At 41.2% G+C, this 15,285-nt stretch overlaps 1 protein-coding gene across 7 annotated transcripts in view; it reads left to right on the top strand.

Annotated features, from left to right (window-relative positions):
• SUPT3H (SPT3 homolog, SAGA and STAGA complex component) overlaps nt 1–12,743 on the top strand; it is a 449,050-nt gene extending 436,307 nt beyond the window's left edge. For all 7 annotated transcript variants that reach the window (XM_075860943.1, XM_075860945.1, XM_075860946.1 and 4 more), the window contains one exon: nt 12,610–12,743. In XM_075860943.1, the coding sequence (XP_075717058.1) occupies nt 12,610–12,651 (42 nt within the window). In that variant the 3' untranslated portion in view covers nt 12,652–12,743. The remainder of the gene's footprint in view (nt 1–12,609) is intronic.
• Nucleotides 12,744–15,285: the final 2,542 nt, after the last annotated feature.

Below are 15,285 nucleotides of genomic sequence, written 5' to 3'. Positions count from 1 at the left end.
CTCTCTAATTATTATGCTGGGTTTCCTGGATTTAGAAACACCCTACATGTGGCCCTAATCTCTTGCCTGGACAGTCGACCAGGCTCAGGAGTGAAAGGGTACCATGTCAAATTGAGGCCTAATTTGGCGATTTACAAAGTATTGGTTCACAACTGCAGAGGCTCTGATGTGAAATAATAAAAATAAACCCCTGAGAAGTGACCCCATTTGGAAACTGCACCCCTCAAGGCATTTATTAAGGGGTGTGGTGAGCATTTTCACCCCACAGGTCTTTTCCATTAATGAATGCGCTGTGGATGGTGCAAATTCAAAATTTATATTTTTCCCTAGATATGCCATTCAGTGGCAAATATGTCGTGCCCAGCTTATGCCACTGGAGACACACACCCCAAAAATTGCTAAAAGGGTTCTCCCGGGTATGACGGTGCCAAATATGTGGAAGGAAACTGCTGTTTGGGGACGCTGTAGGGTTCAGATGGGAGGAAATGCCATTTGGCTTTTGGAGCGTGGATTTTGCTTGGTAGTAGTTTTGTTTGGAGTCTTACTGGTGTTTCCGTTTATAATGTAGGGCATATGTAAGCCGGGCGGAGTATATAAGGGGCATAGTCAGGTGGTATAATAATGGGGTAAAAAAAAACAATAAAATGATCCATAGATGTGTGTTACGCTGTGAAGCAATCCTTTCCTCACAGGCCAGTGTCGCACTGATAAATGGCGTCCTTTCTTATCCCCCTTTTGGTGCACATTCCGCGCCTTTGCAGTTTGGGGAATTTTGCTGGGAAAGTGTTGTCCTGGTATAATACGGGCACCGGCGCTTCCAGCGGATATGTTTGGGCCCTCCCTTTCCTGGTTCCCTAATTTTAGGTCCTTGATAAATCGCCTCTTCAAACAGAAGAAATGATCCCCTCGGGCACAACTGCATATTTTTTTATTTCCTGACTTATTGGAGCCATAACTCATTTTATTTTTCATAGACGTAGTGGTATGAGGGCTGGTTTGTTGCGGGACGAGCTGTAGTTATTATTGGTACCATTTTGGGGTACATGCAACTTTTTGATCACCTTTTATCCTATTTTTTGGGATGCCAGGTAAACAAAAAAACGCAATTCTGGCACAGCTTTTTTCGTTTTTTTTTATACAGCGTTCACCATGCGTTATAAATTACATGTTAACTTTATTCTGCGGGTCAGTACGATTCCGGCGATACCTATTTTATAGCACTTTTTTATGTTTTACAACTTTTTGCACAATAAAGTAACTTTTGTAAAAAGAATGTATTTTTTCTGTCGCCAAGTTGTGAGAACCATAACTTTTTAATTTTTTTGTCGACGGAGGTGTATGAGGGCTTGTTTTTTGCGGGACGAGCTATAGTTTTTATAGGTATCATTTTTGGATACGTGCGACTTTTTGATCACTTTTTATTCTAACATTTGTAGGGCAAAGTGACCAAAAAACAGAAACTCTGGTAAGGTTTTTTACGTTTTTTTTTTACGCTGTTCACAGCGTGCAATAAATAATATAATATTTTGATACCTCCGGTCGTTACGGTCGTGGCGATACCAAATACATATGGTTTATTATTATTTTTCAATAATAAAGGACTTGATAAGTGTAAAAGGGTGATTGTGTTTTATTTGATTACTTGAAACTTTTATTGTTTTCAAACTTTTATTTTTTGCACTTTTTTTTACACCTTTTTCTCAAGTCCCACTAGGGGACTTGAAGGTCCAACGGTCAGATTTTTTTTTTTTCTAATACATTGCACTACCTATGTAGTGCAATGTATTAGATCTGTCAGTCATTCACTGACAGCAAGCCGATTAGGCTTCGCCTCCCGGCGGGGCCTAAATCGGCTTCCGTAATGGCAGAGCAGGAGACCATTGTGTCTCCTGTTGCCATAACAGCACTCGCCAGTCCTGATTGCCTGTCAGTGCTGGCGATCTGCTAGTAACCGCTACGATGCAGCAATCGCTTTCGATTGCTGCATCGAAGGGGTTAATGGCAGGGATCGGAGCTAGCTCCGGTTCCTGCCGTTACAGGTGGATGTCAGCTGTACAGTACAGCTGACTTCCACCGCTGATGACGTCGGATCATCTCCTGACCCGGCGCCATCTTGCCTGCAGCTACGGAAGCCGATCAGGCTCCGCCGCCGGGCGGATCTTGACCGGCTTCGGTGCTAGGCAGACCGGGAGGCCAGTATTAGGCCTCCGGTTGCCATTGCAGCCACCGGAACCCCGGCAATTTCATTACTGGGGTTCCGATGAGCTGCAAACACCTTAAGTGCAGTGATCGCGTTTGAGCGCTGCACTTAAGGGGTTAATGGCGGGGATCGAAGCTAATTTCGGTCCCCGCCGTTACAGCCGGATGTCAGCTGTAAGATACAGCTGAGATCCGGTGATGATGGCACCGGCTCAGCTTCTGAGCCGGTCCCAAACATTCGGCGTACATGTACGGCAAGATGCGGGAAGTCAATGCTTTCCATGACGTACATGTACGGCAAATGTCGGGAAGGGGTTAAAAAATGTCAACAATGGGTCAGGTGAAGAATGGGGGGGAAGAACGGGGCAAGTAAGAACTACGGCGTCAATAGGCTAATAGAGGAAGGTAACCATATAAAGAATCCAATAAAACGGGCCAAAATCTTGGAGGTCCTGCTGATAAAATCAGATCCCACTTTCAAAAAAAATGGTTGACTTTTGTTTTTTTAAGTAAGATTCAAAGATAGGAAAACAAATTCAAAAAATCTATTACATTTTCAATCTATGGATGGAAAAGTGTCCCTAAAACACACAATGGGAGACTGAAAAAATCTTTGATGTAATTAATGCAAAAATTCACATAAAAAGAGTAAAGAAAAACCAAAAAAAATTCTTAAAGGGGTTTTCCCACTCTAGTACAGTAAGTGATGGCATATTGCTAGGCTATGCCGTACTGATTGGTGTGGCCCGGATGCTGGGACCACCACCGATCCTTAAAAAAGTGTCAACAATGTGTCAGGTGAAGAATGGAGGGAAGAACAGGGCAAATAAGTTCTACCACATCAACAGGCTAATAGAGGAAAGAAACCATATAAAGAATCCAAAGAAACGGACCAAAACCCAAGTACCCCGCCGATAGGATAGGTTAACCCTTTTTTTAAAAATTGACTTTTGTTTATTTAAATAAGTTTCGAAGATAGGAAAACCAATCGAAAAATATATCACATTTTCAATCAATGGATGAAAAATGATCGCCAGAACACACAATGAGAGATGGACTGAAAAAAGCTTGATGCACTTCATGCAAAAACAAATTAAAAAAAGAATATATATATATAATATATATATAAAGCAAAAAAAAAAAAAACTCTACTGTAAAAGCAAAGAAAAACAAAGAAAAATTCTTAAAGGGGTTTTACACTATAGTAAGTGATGGCATATTCCTAGGATATGCCATCACTTACTGATTAGTGGGGCTCGGCTGCTGGGACCCCCATCGACCCATAAAAAAGTGTCAACAACAATGGGTCAGGTGAAGAATGGAGGAAAGAACAGTGCAAGGGAGAACTACGGCATCTACAGGCTAATAGGAAGGAAACCATATAAAGAATCCAAAGAAATGGGCAAAAATCCAAGTAACCCCGCTGATAAGATAGAATCACCCTTTAAAAGAATGTTTTGGCTTTTGTTTTTTAAGTAAGGTTCAAAGATTGGAAAACCAATGGACCAAATATATTACATTTTTAATCCATGAATGAAAAAGTGTCCCCAAAAAACACAATGGGAGATGAACAAAAAAAAAAGCTTTGCTGCAAATCATTCAAAAATAAAAAGAGCAAACACTTTACTGTAAAAGCAAAGAAAAACATAAAGAAAAATTTCTGAAAGGGGTTTTCGCACTAAAGTAAGGGATGGCATATTGTTAGGCTATGCCATCACTTACTGATTGCTGAAAACCCCACCGATCCCTAGAATGAACAATTGGAGCGCAAATGCCATGTAAATTTGACACTACGCAGCAAGTGTTGCGTTGATATATAAAGATGTATGTTCACTTATATAAAGATAAATGTATCACTGCCTATATGAACGATTAAAATGAATTTTATTATAGAAATACAAAACTAAAATAGGGCTAAATAGCCAGATTACTAGCCAGACCGTGTCCCTACGCGTTTACGCACCGCTTATTGGTCAGGGTGCTTCATCAGGGGTACACAATGGTAAAGATAAACACATCTAAAGTCCGGGAGACACCTATTTCGTGCCTGTATCATAGACCCGGCTCGTGCACGACACTAGTCAGCTGGTCTCCCGGACTTTAGATGTGTTTATCTTTACCATTGTGTACCCCTGATGAAGCACCCTGACCAATAAGCGGTGCGTAAACGCGTAGGGACACGGTCTATTGGCATAGATTGACCAGGTGTTGATTATATAACGCAGGAAAGGGGGAATTATGTCTTTGCAGTGTGTGGTACACCCACATATCAGTACATTCACATGCAAAACCTCCCCCCCCCCTTGCGCTGGACAATCGTGCTTACGCCGCTATTTAGTAATCCGGCTATTTAGCCATATTTTAGTTTTGTATTTCTATAATAAAATTCATTTTAATCGTTATTATAGGCAATGATACGCAAATGCATTGTGGTGGTTTTTTCACAGTGTTTCCTGGACAGCGATGAATGGGACTGTCTTGTATTTAAATTACAACGATTTCTCCCGGGGTTCCAGAGGTCAGACCTCCACCGATCACAATGTTGAGCCATGTTTTTACCAATATGCCATAACATTGTTAGATGGGAATACCTCTTTAAGAGTTATGCCTGGTTAGACCTCATCAGTATATGGAAACCATGGCTTCCCTGGTGAAGGACTTTGGGACTACTATCATGATTCAGTCTGTAGGGTGATCGGAACTTAAAGGAACCAAACCCTCTATAGAAATTATTATATAATCTATTTCCGTCAGCTGTTTTATCCCGAGTTTGTTTAGCATTATTTTCTTGCATTTCTGGGTTCTTTGATTTGACTCCAATTGTGCCAAGTAAATGGAAACTTTAGGTTCTCCTCTTTACCCAAGTGATACACAATTAGTGCTATAGCTAGGTCTTTGTTTTCTGGACCGTCGGAATTAAGTTTCTGGAAAATTCAATAATCTGGCATCGCACCAGTTCCAGGATTGCCGGACTATTGAAATCTTGCTCTAAATAGATGGCTCATAAAATCCAAAGCAATTGCCCATCAACAACCGAAACTTGAATCATTTTGCCAACCGTGAAATTCATCGTAAAGCTTTGGCTATTTAAGCTTTTCTTAATGTGATAATTTTAGAGGAAAATTTCCTGGCAGACGTAGGTGTTCCAAATCTCATGAGCAGTAAAAATATAAATCACATTGGAAGCGGAGAGCTTTGCACATGTGCACCTACCTCCTCCTGGTAATTCTACAATTTACAGCTCCTGTTTTATATGATATCCCACAAGTGAACGCCACCATTTTTTTTTCATCTGTTTGCCAAAAAAACTTTCCAAAACAAAGGCAGGAGGACCACCCATCCGGAATCCAAACTTTCTCTGGTTACTCGACCATGTATAAGCTGGAGACAACTGCTGAATATCAGGCTCGAATGTTGCCATTGGGAGCAACTGATTTCCAGATTAAGTAAAGGTGTTAAAATAAATTGAGGCATAAATCTTGCGTGTTATAATATAAATTCTTACAGGACGGGCTTCTATGTGGGTTGCCTGGCAGAAACTATAGCGCAGGTGATACCAAGTAACTCAATAGTGCCCAATACAGGGACCTCACGTAAACCCAACAGACATATGTTTTTCTTTATTATATGGAGGGAGACCATAGAAAATCCCTATGTAAACATTCAATATTCATGTATTCCTTTTAGAGCGCTCTTCCCCTGTTGTGTCTGCAGAATCCATGGAACTGAAGTTAAAGGGGTTTTTCCAGCTTAGGAAACCCACTTTTTTTTATACCCTTTTAGAGATTTCTGCGTTAATAGAGCGGTGTCCTCTGTTCAGGATCCTCATTTCTTGACTAGAGTGGTTAAAAGGAGTGTCTCTGGAGGACCTGTCCTGTTTTATACAGTCAACCCATTGATATGAATAGGTACTGTGTAATGCTTCATTTCTCCTGTGGTGGCGCTGCAGGGAAATGAAACACTGTTAGATTTCCCCACAGATTACAGCTGATCGCTGGGGGTCACAGCAGGGGAACACTTTGTGATCTGATTCTTGGCAAGGGCCCCTTCTAACAAGTAAGGATTGTTGAAAGTTCTGAACCCCTTTCGCCTAGATATCTAGGATGTTTGTGTCAGTTCATGAGGGAAGGTGACATTTATAGACCGGTAGCTATACACACACACACACACACACACACACACACACACACACACACACACACAAACAGTGGGGGGAGATTTATTAAATTAAGCGCAATTCCGTCTCTTCGTACACCTGAAAGGGAGATCTGACGTTAATACATCAGTCAAAAATTCTTGCGCATATTGTGACTTTTAATACTTTTGTGACTTTTCTACACCAGAAAAATGGCGTAGAAACATTAAGAAATTCCCTCACCCACTGTATCTTATTATGTAAGTATAATACAAGTCAATGGAGCGTTCTTATTGAGGTGTATAAATAATACTATGTCATCATTGTCCTGACAGAACACATCACTCCCGGATCTACTCCCAACCTCCACAGCCATCCCCTCCCTCCTCCAAACAAATTAAATTGATTGCTATGGGTAATATCTATTTTCCTTTGGCCAAATGTTCGCCCCATTACCTAATTACATCCTCTGGTTGATAAGGTTAAAAAAAAGACACAGGTCCATCAAGTTCAACCTCTATTCCTACCGCGTTGATCCAGAGAAAAGCAAATACACCCCTATGAGGCAGGAGCCAATTGCCTCATATTAGGGGGAAAAATTCCTCCAGGCGCTAAATATGGAAATCCCAATAAATCCCTGGATCAACGTCCCATCTCCAGTAATCTAATACATATAGCTTGTATATTATATCTTTCAAGAAAGGCATCCAGGTCAATTTTAAACTTATTCAATAAATCAACCATCACCACATCCTGTGGCAGAGAGTTCCATAGTATCACTGCTCTTACAGTAAAGAATCCACGTCTATGATGATGGTGAAATTGTCGTTCCTCTAGATGTAGTAGATGCTTAGTAGATTCCTAACTATAAAGCATTTGGGGTCCCTGGATTTAAATATGTTCTCATTTTTTTTTTGTCCTTTTAGAGAGATGTGGCTCTCATCTGTGTTTGACAGGCTAGGGATTTTCCAGAACAATAGGGCTCAATGTGATACAGCTCATGCAGAATCAATGGCTCTGTGAAACTTGTTTTTCCTGAAGACATGAGGCTGCAACTTTTTGAAGAATCTGGAAAAGTGGGGCTGTAACACTTGGACTCCTTTAAACTATGGGACTGTGACAACTGGACTAACAATGGGACTGTGACTCTGAGTCCCTGGAACTGTAACACTTGAGGTCTACCAATAATAGTGCACTGGCCATTACCATATGAAGTATTTAGTCCCTGGCTTGTTCGATCTTATCAGAAGTTCATTACAACCAATAATATAATTTATCGTGTGTCCCGAATCAAGCATAGATCACATACTGGCAAGGTGACCTGAAGGTCATGAATGGTTTAGTTAGATTGATGGTGTGACACCATGTCAGTATTGGGGTATGTGCACACGCTTACTAAAAAAACGTCTGAAAATACGGAGCTGTTTTCAAGGGAAAACAGCTCCTGATTTTCAGACTTTTTTTTACCAACTCGTGTTTTTCGCGCCGATTTTTGCGGGCGTAAAAAAAAAACCCCCGTCGGAACAGAGCACCGTTTTTCCCATTGAAATCAATGGGCAGATGTTTGGAGGCGTTCTGCTTTCGACTTTTCGGCCGTTTACGGCCCGAAAAACGGCCGAAAATAAGCCATATGCACATACCCTTACATCCTCTCTACCTTTATACGATAACATCACTGCATCCAATCTGTGAATGGTTTCAGAATCATTATGTGAAGTACAAGTTTGAGGTGTGCAACTTATTCTTTTACACACAAAGATTTGGTTCGTTTGGGTCAGTGGTGGTTCTAAAAATGACTTTTTGTATAAATGATCATCAGGAGTCCATTCTGCGAACCAAATAATATTCCAACCTACAAATTTGAGCAATTCTGGTCTAGAATAAGCGGTCCATCTGCACGTAGATCCCCAGAGATACTACACTGGACCACCTGCTGGCCATGTACCGTTTTTTTTACAAATATGGTCCATTTTCTTTATTGTACTTGTTATATATTATAATTTTATACAGTGTGTTTACTTAATTTTTTATTATTTTATCTGCTTCTACATTAGATATTAATTTTTTTCACTTTTTGTTGTATTGATACAAATAAAGTTTTAGTCCTCTCATGTCTTAAAGGGGTTGCCATCTTTGGACACACAAACAAGGGTTGTCCAAATAACCCCCCCACTAGTTAAAACCCTCTGGTATGATTGCCAGTCTGGACCAAATACCACAGGGCCCTTGGAGAGAGGAGGACCAGCTCCGGGTGGTGGGAACCTGGGGATGACTCCCCTCTCCAGAGGAATTGGGGATGGGGGATAAGCCCAAGTTACATGGAAAGGGTGTGAAGGGAGACCCCCTCTGACCTGGGGGGCAAATCCTGGTTTGATCGTTGCTATGGGGCTTCTTAATATTGCGTCTGTACAGGAGGTGGATGCTCATTGACTGTAGTGGTAGTGTGCAATGCTTTATTTCCCCCAGTTCCACCGATAACAACTGAACATTGGGGGTACCAGCGCTGGACCTGGGGACGGGCCACATGATCAGGGGTTATTCGTGTGCAGAAGGAGATGGTGTATTTCCATCAATACCTAATAAAGCTGTAAAGTATCATTAATATCATTCACAGCAGCCTGCAGGGCCACAGGTTTAATATTTTTTCTAATAATATCGTTTATCATTTTTTTCCAAAATCTTTAAACTCTTTTTTTTAACATTTCACCCGAGATTCTTTCATTTGCATACTGTAGGAAGGAAAGAAAATCAAAGCAGTGTGAGGAGGAAATTACTTTTTGTCTTGAAGGGAAATCTTGTTTCCCTCCTTGGAATGGAAGAAATGGAATCAGAATTGTGTGGCGCCATCAGTGGTGTCCGGTTATGGAGCGCCATATTATTCAAATGCCAATGTTAATCCCTTTTGTATGTTGTGTGGGCTACAACAATATACAATGTATTATTATGAAGGGTACATGGAATTACATCTGAAATTGTATTTTTTCAGTGTATGATACAGTTAGAATCTTACGTTTCATTGTTTCTGTATTGTCATGGCTGCCACGTGCCTTATGTCCACTAAAGCTAGTCATGCACATAAGATTTTGTTGGTGAATTTACTGAGGGGCTAGAGATATGGTAGCGGTCAGCTATTCCTTTTGACTACACTCGGAAGATCGTGAATGTCTTTTCAATGGGTAGAGGGAATAAGCGCCTGCCAGGCACTACGGGAACAAAGGTTTAGGCATGTTCCGAAATCCAAGATGCCCAATCCTTTACTCCCCAACATCTGCTATTGGGTCAGGACACCCCCATACACATTAGAACTTTTTTTTTTTTACCTAATGTGAATGGCCATCTATCATCCTGGCAGACAGAATTCCAGTGCCTTCCATCTAAGAAAAAAAGGATCCAGTAGGTTGAATTTTAACCTGTCGAATCCTTTCTTTCAGTTGAAGATAAGCAGCATCAGTGGTATTTGTCAAAGCTGGAATATTTATTGATTATGATTAATAATGATTAATTGAAAGTTGGCCAATTTTGGTGGGACTGGCCAACTATCTAATATGTATGGGGTCTCCTGGCTCTCCCCCGATCGCAGATGTCAGGGAAAAGAAGGATCAGTCACATTGGATTTCGACATGCCTGATCCTTGGTTCCTGTGGGAACATGCATCCTTCGCCGAGCGTGCATGTGTATCGGGAGCATATGGTTAAGCGTTTAGCCGACAGCTATCTAAAGTGTATGGTCACCTTAAGACATCCTATTAAATCATTTCTACAATTGCTGTGTTTGCTAGACAATGTCCTTGGAAGGGAGGACTGTTTGGATCTTCCTTAAGTAGAGACAAATCGATATATAACTGTCTGCGGATTATGGTGTATGACAGGGTTTATTAAGGGTCCGCTTACCAGGGTCTTCAGCCAGGTAATGGTCCAAGCTGAAGACCAATAGTCAAGATGTCATCTTATCTTGTTAACGTTTGGTCCACTTTGTAGAATTATTTACATCAAGATGTATTATTGTTTTTGGTGGGAAAACCATTTGGACCCCAAACCAGAACCCTAAAATTAATTCAGACCCCTAAAATTAATCAGATCCCAGACCAGACCCCTAAAATTAATAAGACCACAGACCAGACCTCTAAATTATTTCAGACACCAGAACCCTAAAATTAATCTGACTACAGACCAGACAAAAAAAATACATACTCACCGCCCCCGAGTCCTCTTCACTTCCAGGTTCCGCCAGTTCAACGTCCTGACACTGGCCAGTGCCAGACCCTTGTGTGTCGGGTGGTGGTAGTTCTGCTCTTGATGGCAGACCTGCCGCCATAGATGCATTGGAGGAAACACTGCCTCATCTATAACGGCAGGTCTTTGGGGTCTGGACAGCTAACGTTCCCGGTCTGGATTCAGACTGTGGTCCACCAGTTGAGGACCGCTGGTGTATAGAGTGGTATAGTGTACGGAAGTAGTAGAGCAGAGTGTAAGCTTTGATGATTCTCTGAGATAACATAATGTAGTCATTTGGAAAACCGCAGATAAGACACCAGGATGTCACATGAGAAATTCATCTCCGCTACATTTGTTATAAGCGGCTATTTTTCTAGAAAGTTTCATTGTTTCTAGTAGCGACTTTGTCTTCTAAAATCTGTTTTTAAGTGGACTTGATTTTTTTTTTGCAAAGACCAAACCCTGTAGTCTTTAACCCCTTTTTGCATTATTGTCACGTAGGCGGTATGGCAGCTGGCCAACAGGGCGCAGGTCAGAGTCTATAGTTCATATAGGGTACCTGTGGCAGCTTGGACAGTAGCAAGGCAGGCTTGGCAGGAACTAGGCAGCAGGTAGACATCAGGCGTGGAGAAGCAGGACAGGCGTGGTATACAGCACGGCTACAGCTAAGCACGGCACTAGTACAGAATACAGGAACAGGGAACATTGGGAGCAGGAAACACTAGGGGACCATTTGCAAGACAAACTTGGAATATAACTACAAAGCTCAAGCGTGGGATGATGGGGCTGGAACCTTCTTATAGCCCAGGGTGCTCTGGAACAATTAGCTCAATCACCAACATGCGTGCGCTCTGGCTTCTTAAGTCTGGACTGAGGTCGTGAGCGCACCCTGGTGGTCACTGTGGAGCAGGACAGCCGTATGTGCAGACATCTCTTGAGAGAAGGGCGTCGACTGGATGGAAGGAGTTCGTGGTCAGCGACCACGGATGTTACAACTATAATGTACATGATGGGAAACAGTAGATTGACAGCTACTCACGCTAGCATATGTGTACCCCAAAATTATTCATAAAAATTAGTGACATATTTATAAAGATAAAAAGTTATGGCTGACAGAATGCTGGGATGCAAAAAGTTAAAACTTCCTAATGGCGAAAACGGGCTTGGTCCTTACAGGGATTTCCCTTCTAAAGCATTTATGGCATATCCACAGGATACATTATAAATATCTCCTACAGATGAGTTCTTCCTTACCTTTTCTCTTATCTCAAAATTTTCTGAGATTTGTGGCGGTAGATGACCAGCATTGAAAAAAATATTTTGTTATACTGCCACGAGATGTCTATTATATATATATATATGTGTGTGTGTGTGTGTGTGTGTGTGTGTATGTGTGGCCACCTAGTGGTTGTGATGTGATTTACAGCCTGTCAAGTATTTTGCTAGCATGTCACGATATTGTATTGAATTTGTTTCATGAGAAATTGGAGTCCTTAACCAAATTCAATCAAAGGTAAGAGTGGACACATCTGTAGGTACAGGTCCCATCTCTGGGAACCTCACTTTCAAGAGACCAGAGGACTGGTGATCCCTATTCTCCAATTTCCACACACTTCCAAACACTTCAATAGAGAGGGTTACTGTGGTGTTCAGTTTTTTATGTAACTCCATTAGCACAACCATCTCTGTTGAAGAATGCGGTGACTAGGAAAATGGAGAACCTGACCCCCATTCTCCCGAAAGGTGGGGGTCCAAATATGGGAATACCCCTTTAAGGGTTTAAAAGACACAGATTTATTACCTCGTCTCTGAATGGTTTTAATAAACCGGCCCGCTGGTGTGTGAGCTGATGCCGGCAACGTTCTCTCATGTCAGTAACGTCTACGCCATCAGATATTAGGTGACGTGATCTCATAAGGAGGCTTCCCCGTGATACAAACCACCTGCTAACTGGGTTTATTAATAGACAAGCAAAAACATCAGGACTTGTGTCCTCCTTCCACTAAGTCCATGTTTATAGGTTGATGTGATCGTCTCTTTTTTTTTCCCTTCTCTTTGTAGAGCGCCTACCGCAGGACCGGGATGCCATTTTTAGCCTGTTAATATATCCAGAGAGGAAGGAACAAGGAAAACAAGAAGGTTACTTTAAGGTGATGCCTCCATGGAAGAAGGAAGAGCTGATCCCCCGAGTGAGTGGGACGTTGTTGTGACTATGCTCTGGCTGGATGTCTCATTTTCAGCCCCCTCATTCTTCATGCTTGTTTACTAGTTGGAACATTGAGATAATTACCGGCAGGATGTTTGGGAGCTGGCGTGTAGGTGGAGGAGAATTCACATCACACATCTAAAGCACACTGCCATCATCTGCCCACGGATGCGAAACGCGCTGTCATGCTTTCTGCCGGGTGGGGCCTGTTTATATAGACCGGGAGAAAGGATTACTCTGGTTTCCATTGTAGGTAGGAAATAGATTTAGTAGTTTCAGGTGTCATGTGTCACTTCAGACTTTCCAAAAACTTCTGGAGCAAAAATACGCATCAATTCTCATTTATTTTTTACATTTAAAGGGACCCTAACATCTATTATTTTCTCCTTTGCTGTATAGTTCAATGTTACCTATTGTTCCCTGTTATCAGCCATTACTGACAGAATGTCCACCACAATCCCTACCCTCCATGATCACTACTTTATGTAACATCTACAGGGCAGAGAATCTCCAGATACATTGTGTTCTCTCTAATGTCTATAAAGCACTAAACACACCACAGAGAACGTTTTTTTAGGACATAGTTCTGAATGTAGACATCTGGTCCTTGCTGTGGATTTACTGAACCAGATATGTTCTTGTTTTGCTGGATTTATGTTGTTGGAAAATTTATAAAAGTGACATGTTATGTTCTTGTGTCAATGCACTGTCTGGTGTTTTTGTCTTTCCTTTTTAATAAAATTGTATTGTTTCATGGAGTGAAACAATATTGACAATGTGATTTTCAGGTTTTTTAATATAATCTATCTCTCACTGGTAAAATTAACCTAGCCTAAAAATTCTAGACTGTTCATGTCTTTGACAGTGGGCAAACTTACAAAATCAGCAAGGGATCAAATACTTATTTCCTTCACTGTATATACATACCCAAACATATAAATACATTTACACATAAATACATACATTCATACACACATACTGTACATACAGATGGACGTTCATATGGACAGACATGCATGTGATCATATATAGACACACACAGACATGATAGAAATACACACAAAAATAAATATGCAAATAGATAGAAACACATTCATACAAATACATGTATATGATCATATACTCATATACCGATACATAAATATGTACATACATGTATAAACATTGAGTTATATATACACAAATACATAAATATGTACACGTTTAAACATTCAGGATATGCACACAGATACAAACATAAATACATACCCAAATATATACATGCACACATACGTAAAAACATACACGTGCAGATGCATACGGATGTAGCCATCTTTATCTTGACTGATAAGTTGCTGCAGCGCGATATCAAACAACAAAAGCCATTGAAACGTCATTGAAAAAGTCAAGATAATGTTTCCTGCCACTGTGTATTTAATGCGTTAAAAGTCCAGATAAAGATGACTACATCTGTACATAAAATACCACTAAAAGTAAAGAATTGTATCTAGTGCTAATCCAATGCGTATTCTGCCCCTTCTGCATTCTGGGTCCATATCTGGTACAGATGTTCCTCTCTGAAAATAAATGGGAGCGGATCCAACAGGAAAGTAGATAAACCATATACAGAGTATAGTATACATCGTATAATCCATGCTGCATCCTCACCACCACCACATAGTAATGACTGGGAGGACTAAATAATACGGATACCCTTTATTATACAGCGCCAACATCACCCGCAATACTTCACAATCCGCGATATCCAAAATGACAAATAATGAGCACAAATGGACATCAACAAAAATATAGGACCCTGCCCATAAGGGGGTGAGGGGACTGATACGGTGGGTGTTTTGTACAATACAGATGTAGCCATCTTTATCTTAACGCATTAAATACACAGTGACAAGAGACTTTTTCAGTGGCTTTTGTGTGATATCACGCTGCAGCAAGTTATCAGAGTCCAGATAAAGATGGCTACATCCAGTCCAGTCATTTAATAGGTGACCACTATTCTATGGACCCATTCCAGTTGTCACATTCCTCCAATACAGAAAGACCCCTTACCCTGGGCAGCTGTGCTGTTAGGCAGTACATCAATACAGCACTGCGCCCTCTAGTGGCAGCAACTATAAATGTGTATTCAAATGAATTGCTCGCATAGATTTCTCACACTAATCTGAAGACAGGTGCCCTTTAAGAAGGAACATCTGTAAGATTTCTATAAAAAAAAGTTATACACCAACTGTACAGCCCCCCAAACCTTGTTTGGGGGCTGAACAGTGGCTCTTAAGTAGATACTCTGTGCCCGCTATTTTAACCCTTTAAAGGGCACCTACCCTTTCATCTTTGCACTACACGATTGCGTGCTCCAAGACGTACATTGATTCAGACATGGTGATTTGGAGCATATTCCCTCGTTTCTTGGCATATTTGCTTTCTGGAGTTTGGAAAAGCTGGATGACAATGTCTATGGGGAGTTATATTTGGGGTCCCCAGCTTTCCCAGGCACAGGGCATGGTTAAAGAGAACTTCCTTCGCTGTTGACT

Source organism: Rhinoderma darwinii, chromosome 4, assembly GCF_050947455.1.
Source record: "Rhinoderma darwinii isolate aRhiDar2 chromosome 4, aRhiDar2.hap1, whole genome shotgun sequence".
Classification (NCBI taxonomy): Eukaryota; Metazoa; Chordata; class Amphibia; order Anura; family Rhinodermatidae; genus Rhinoderma; species Rhinoderma darwinii.
The sequence above is the reverse complement of the archived record's forward strand: the minus strand, read 5'-3'. Positions and strand labels throughout refer to the sequence as shown.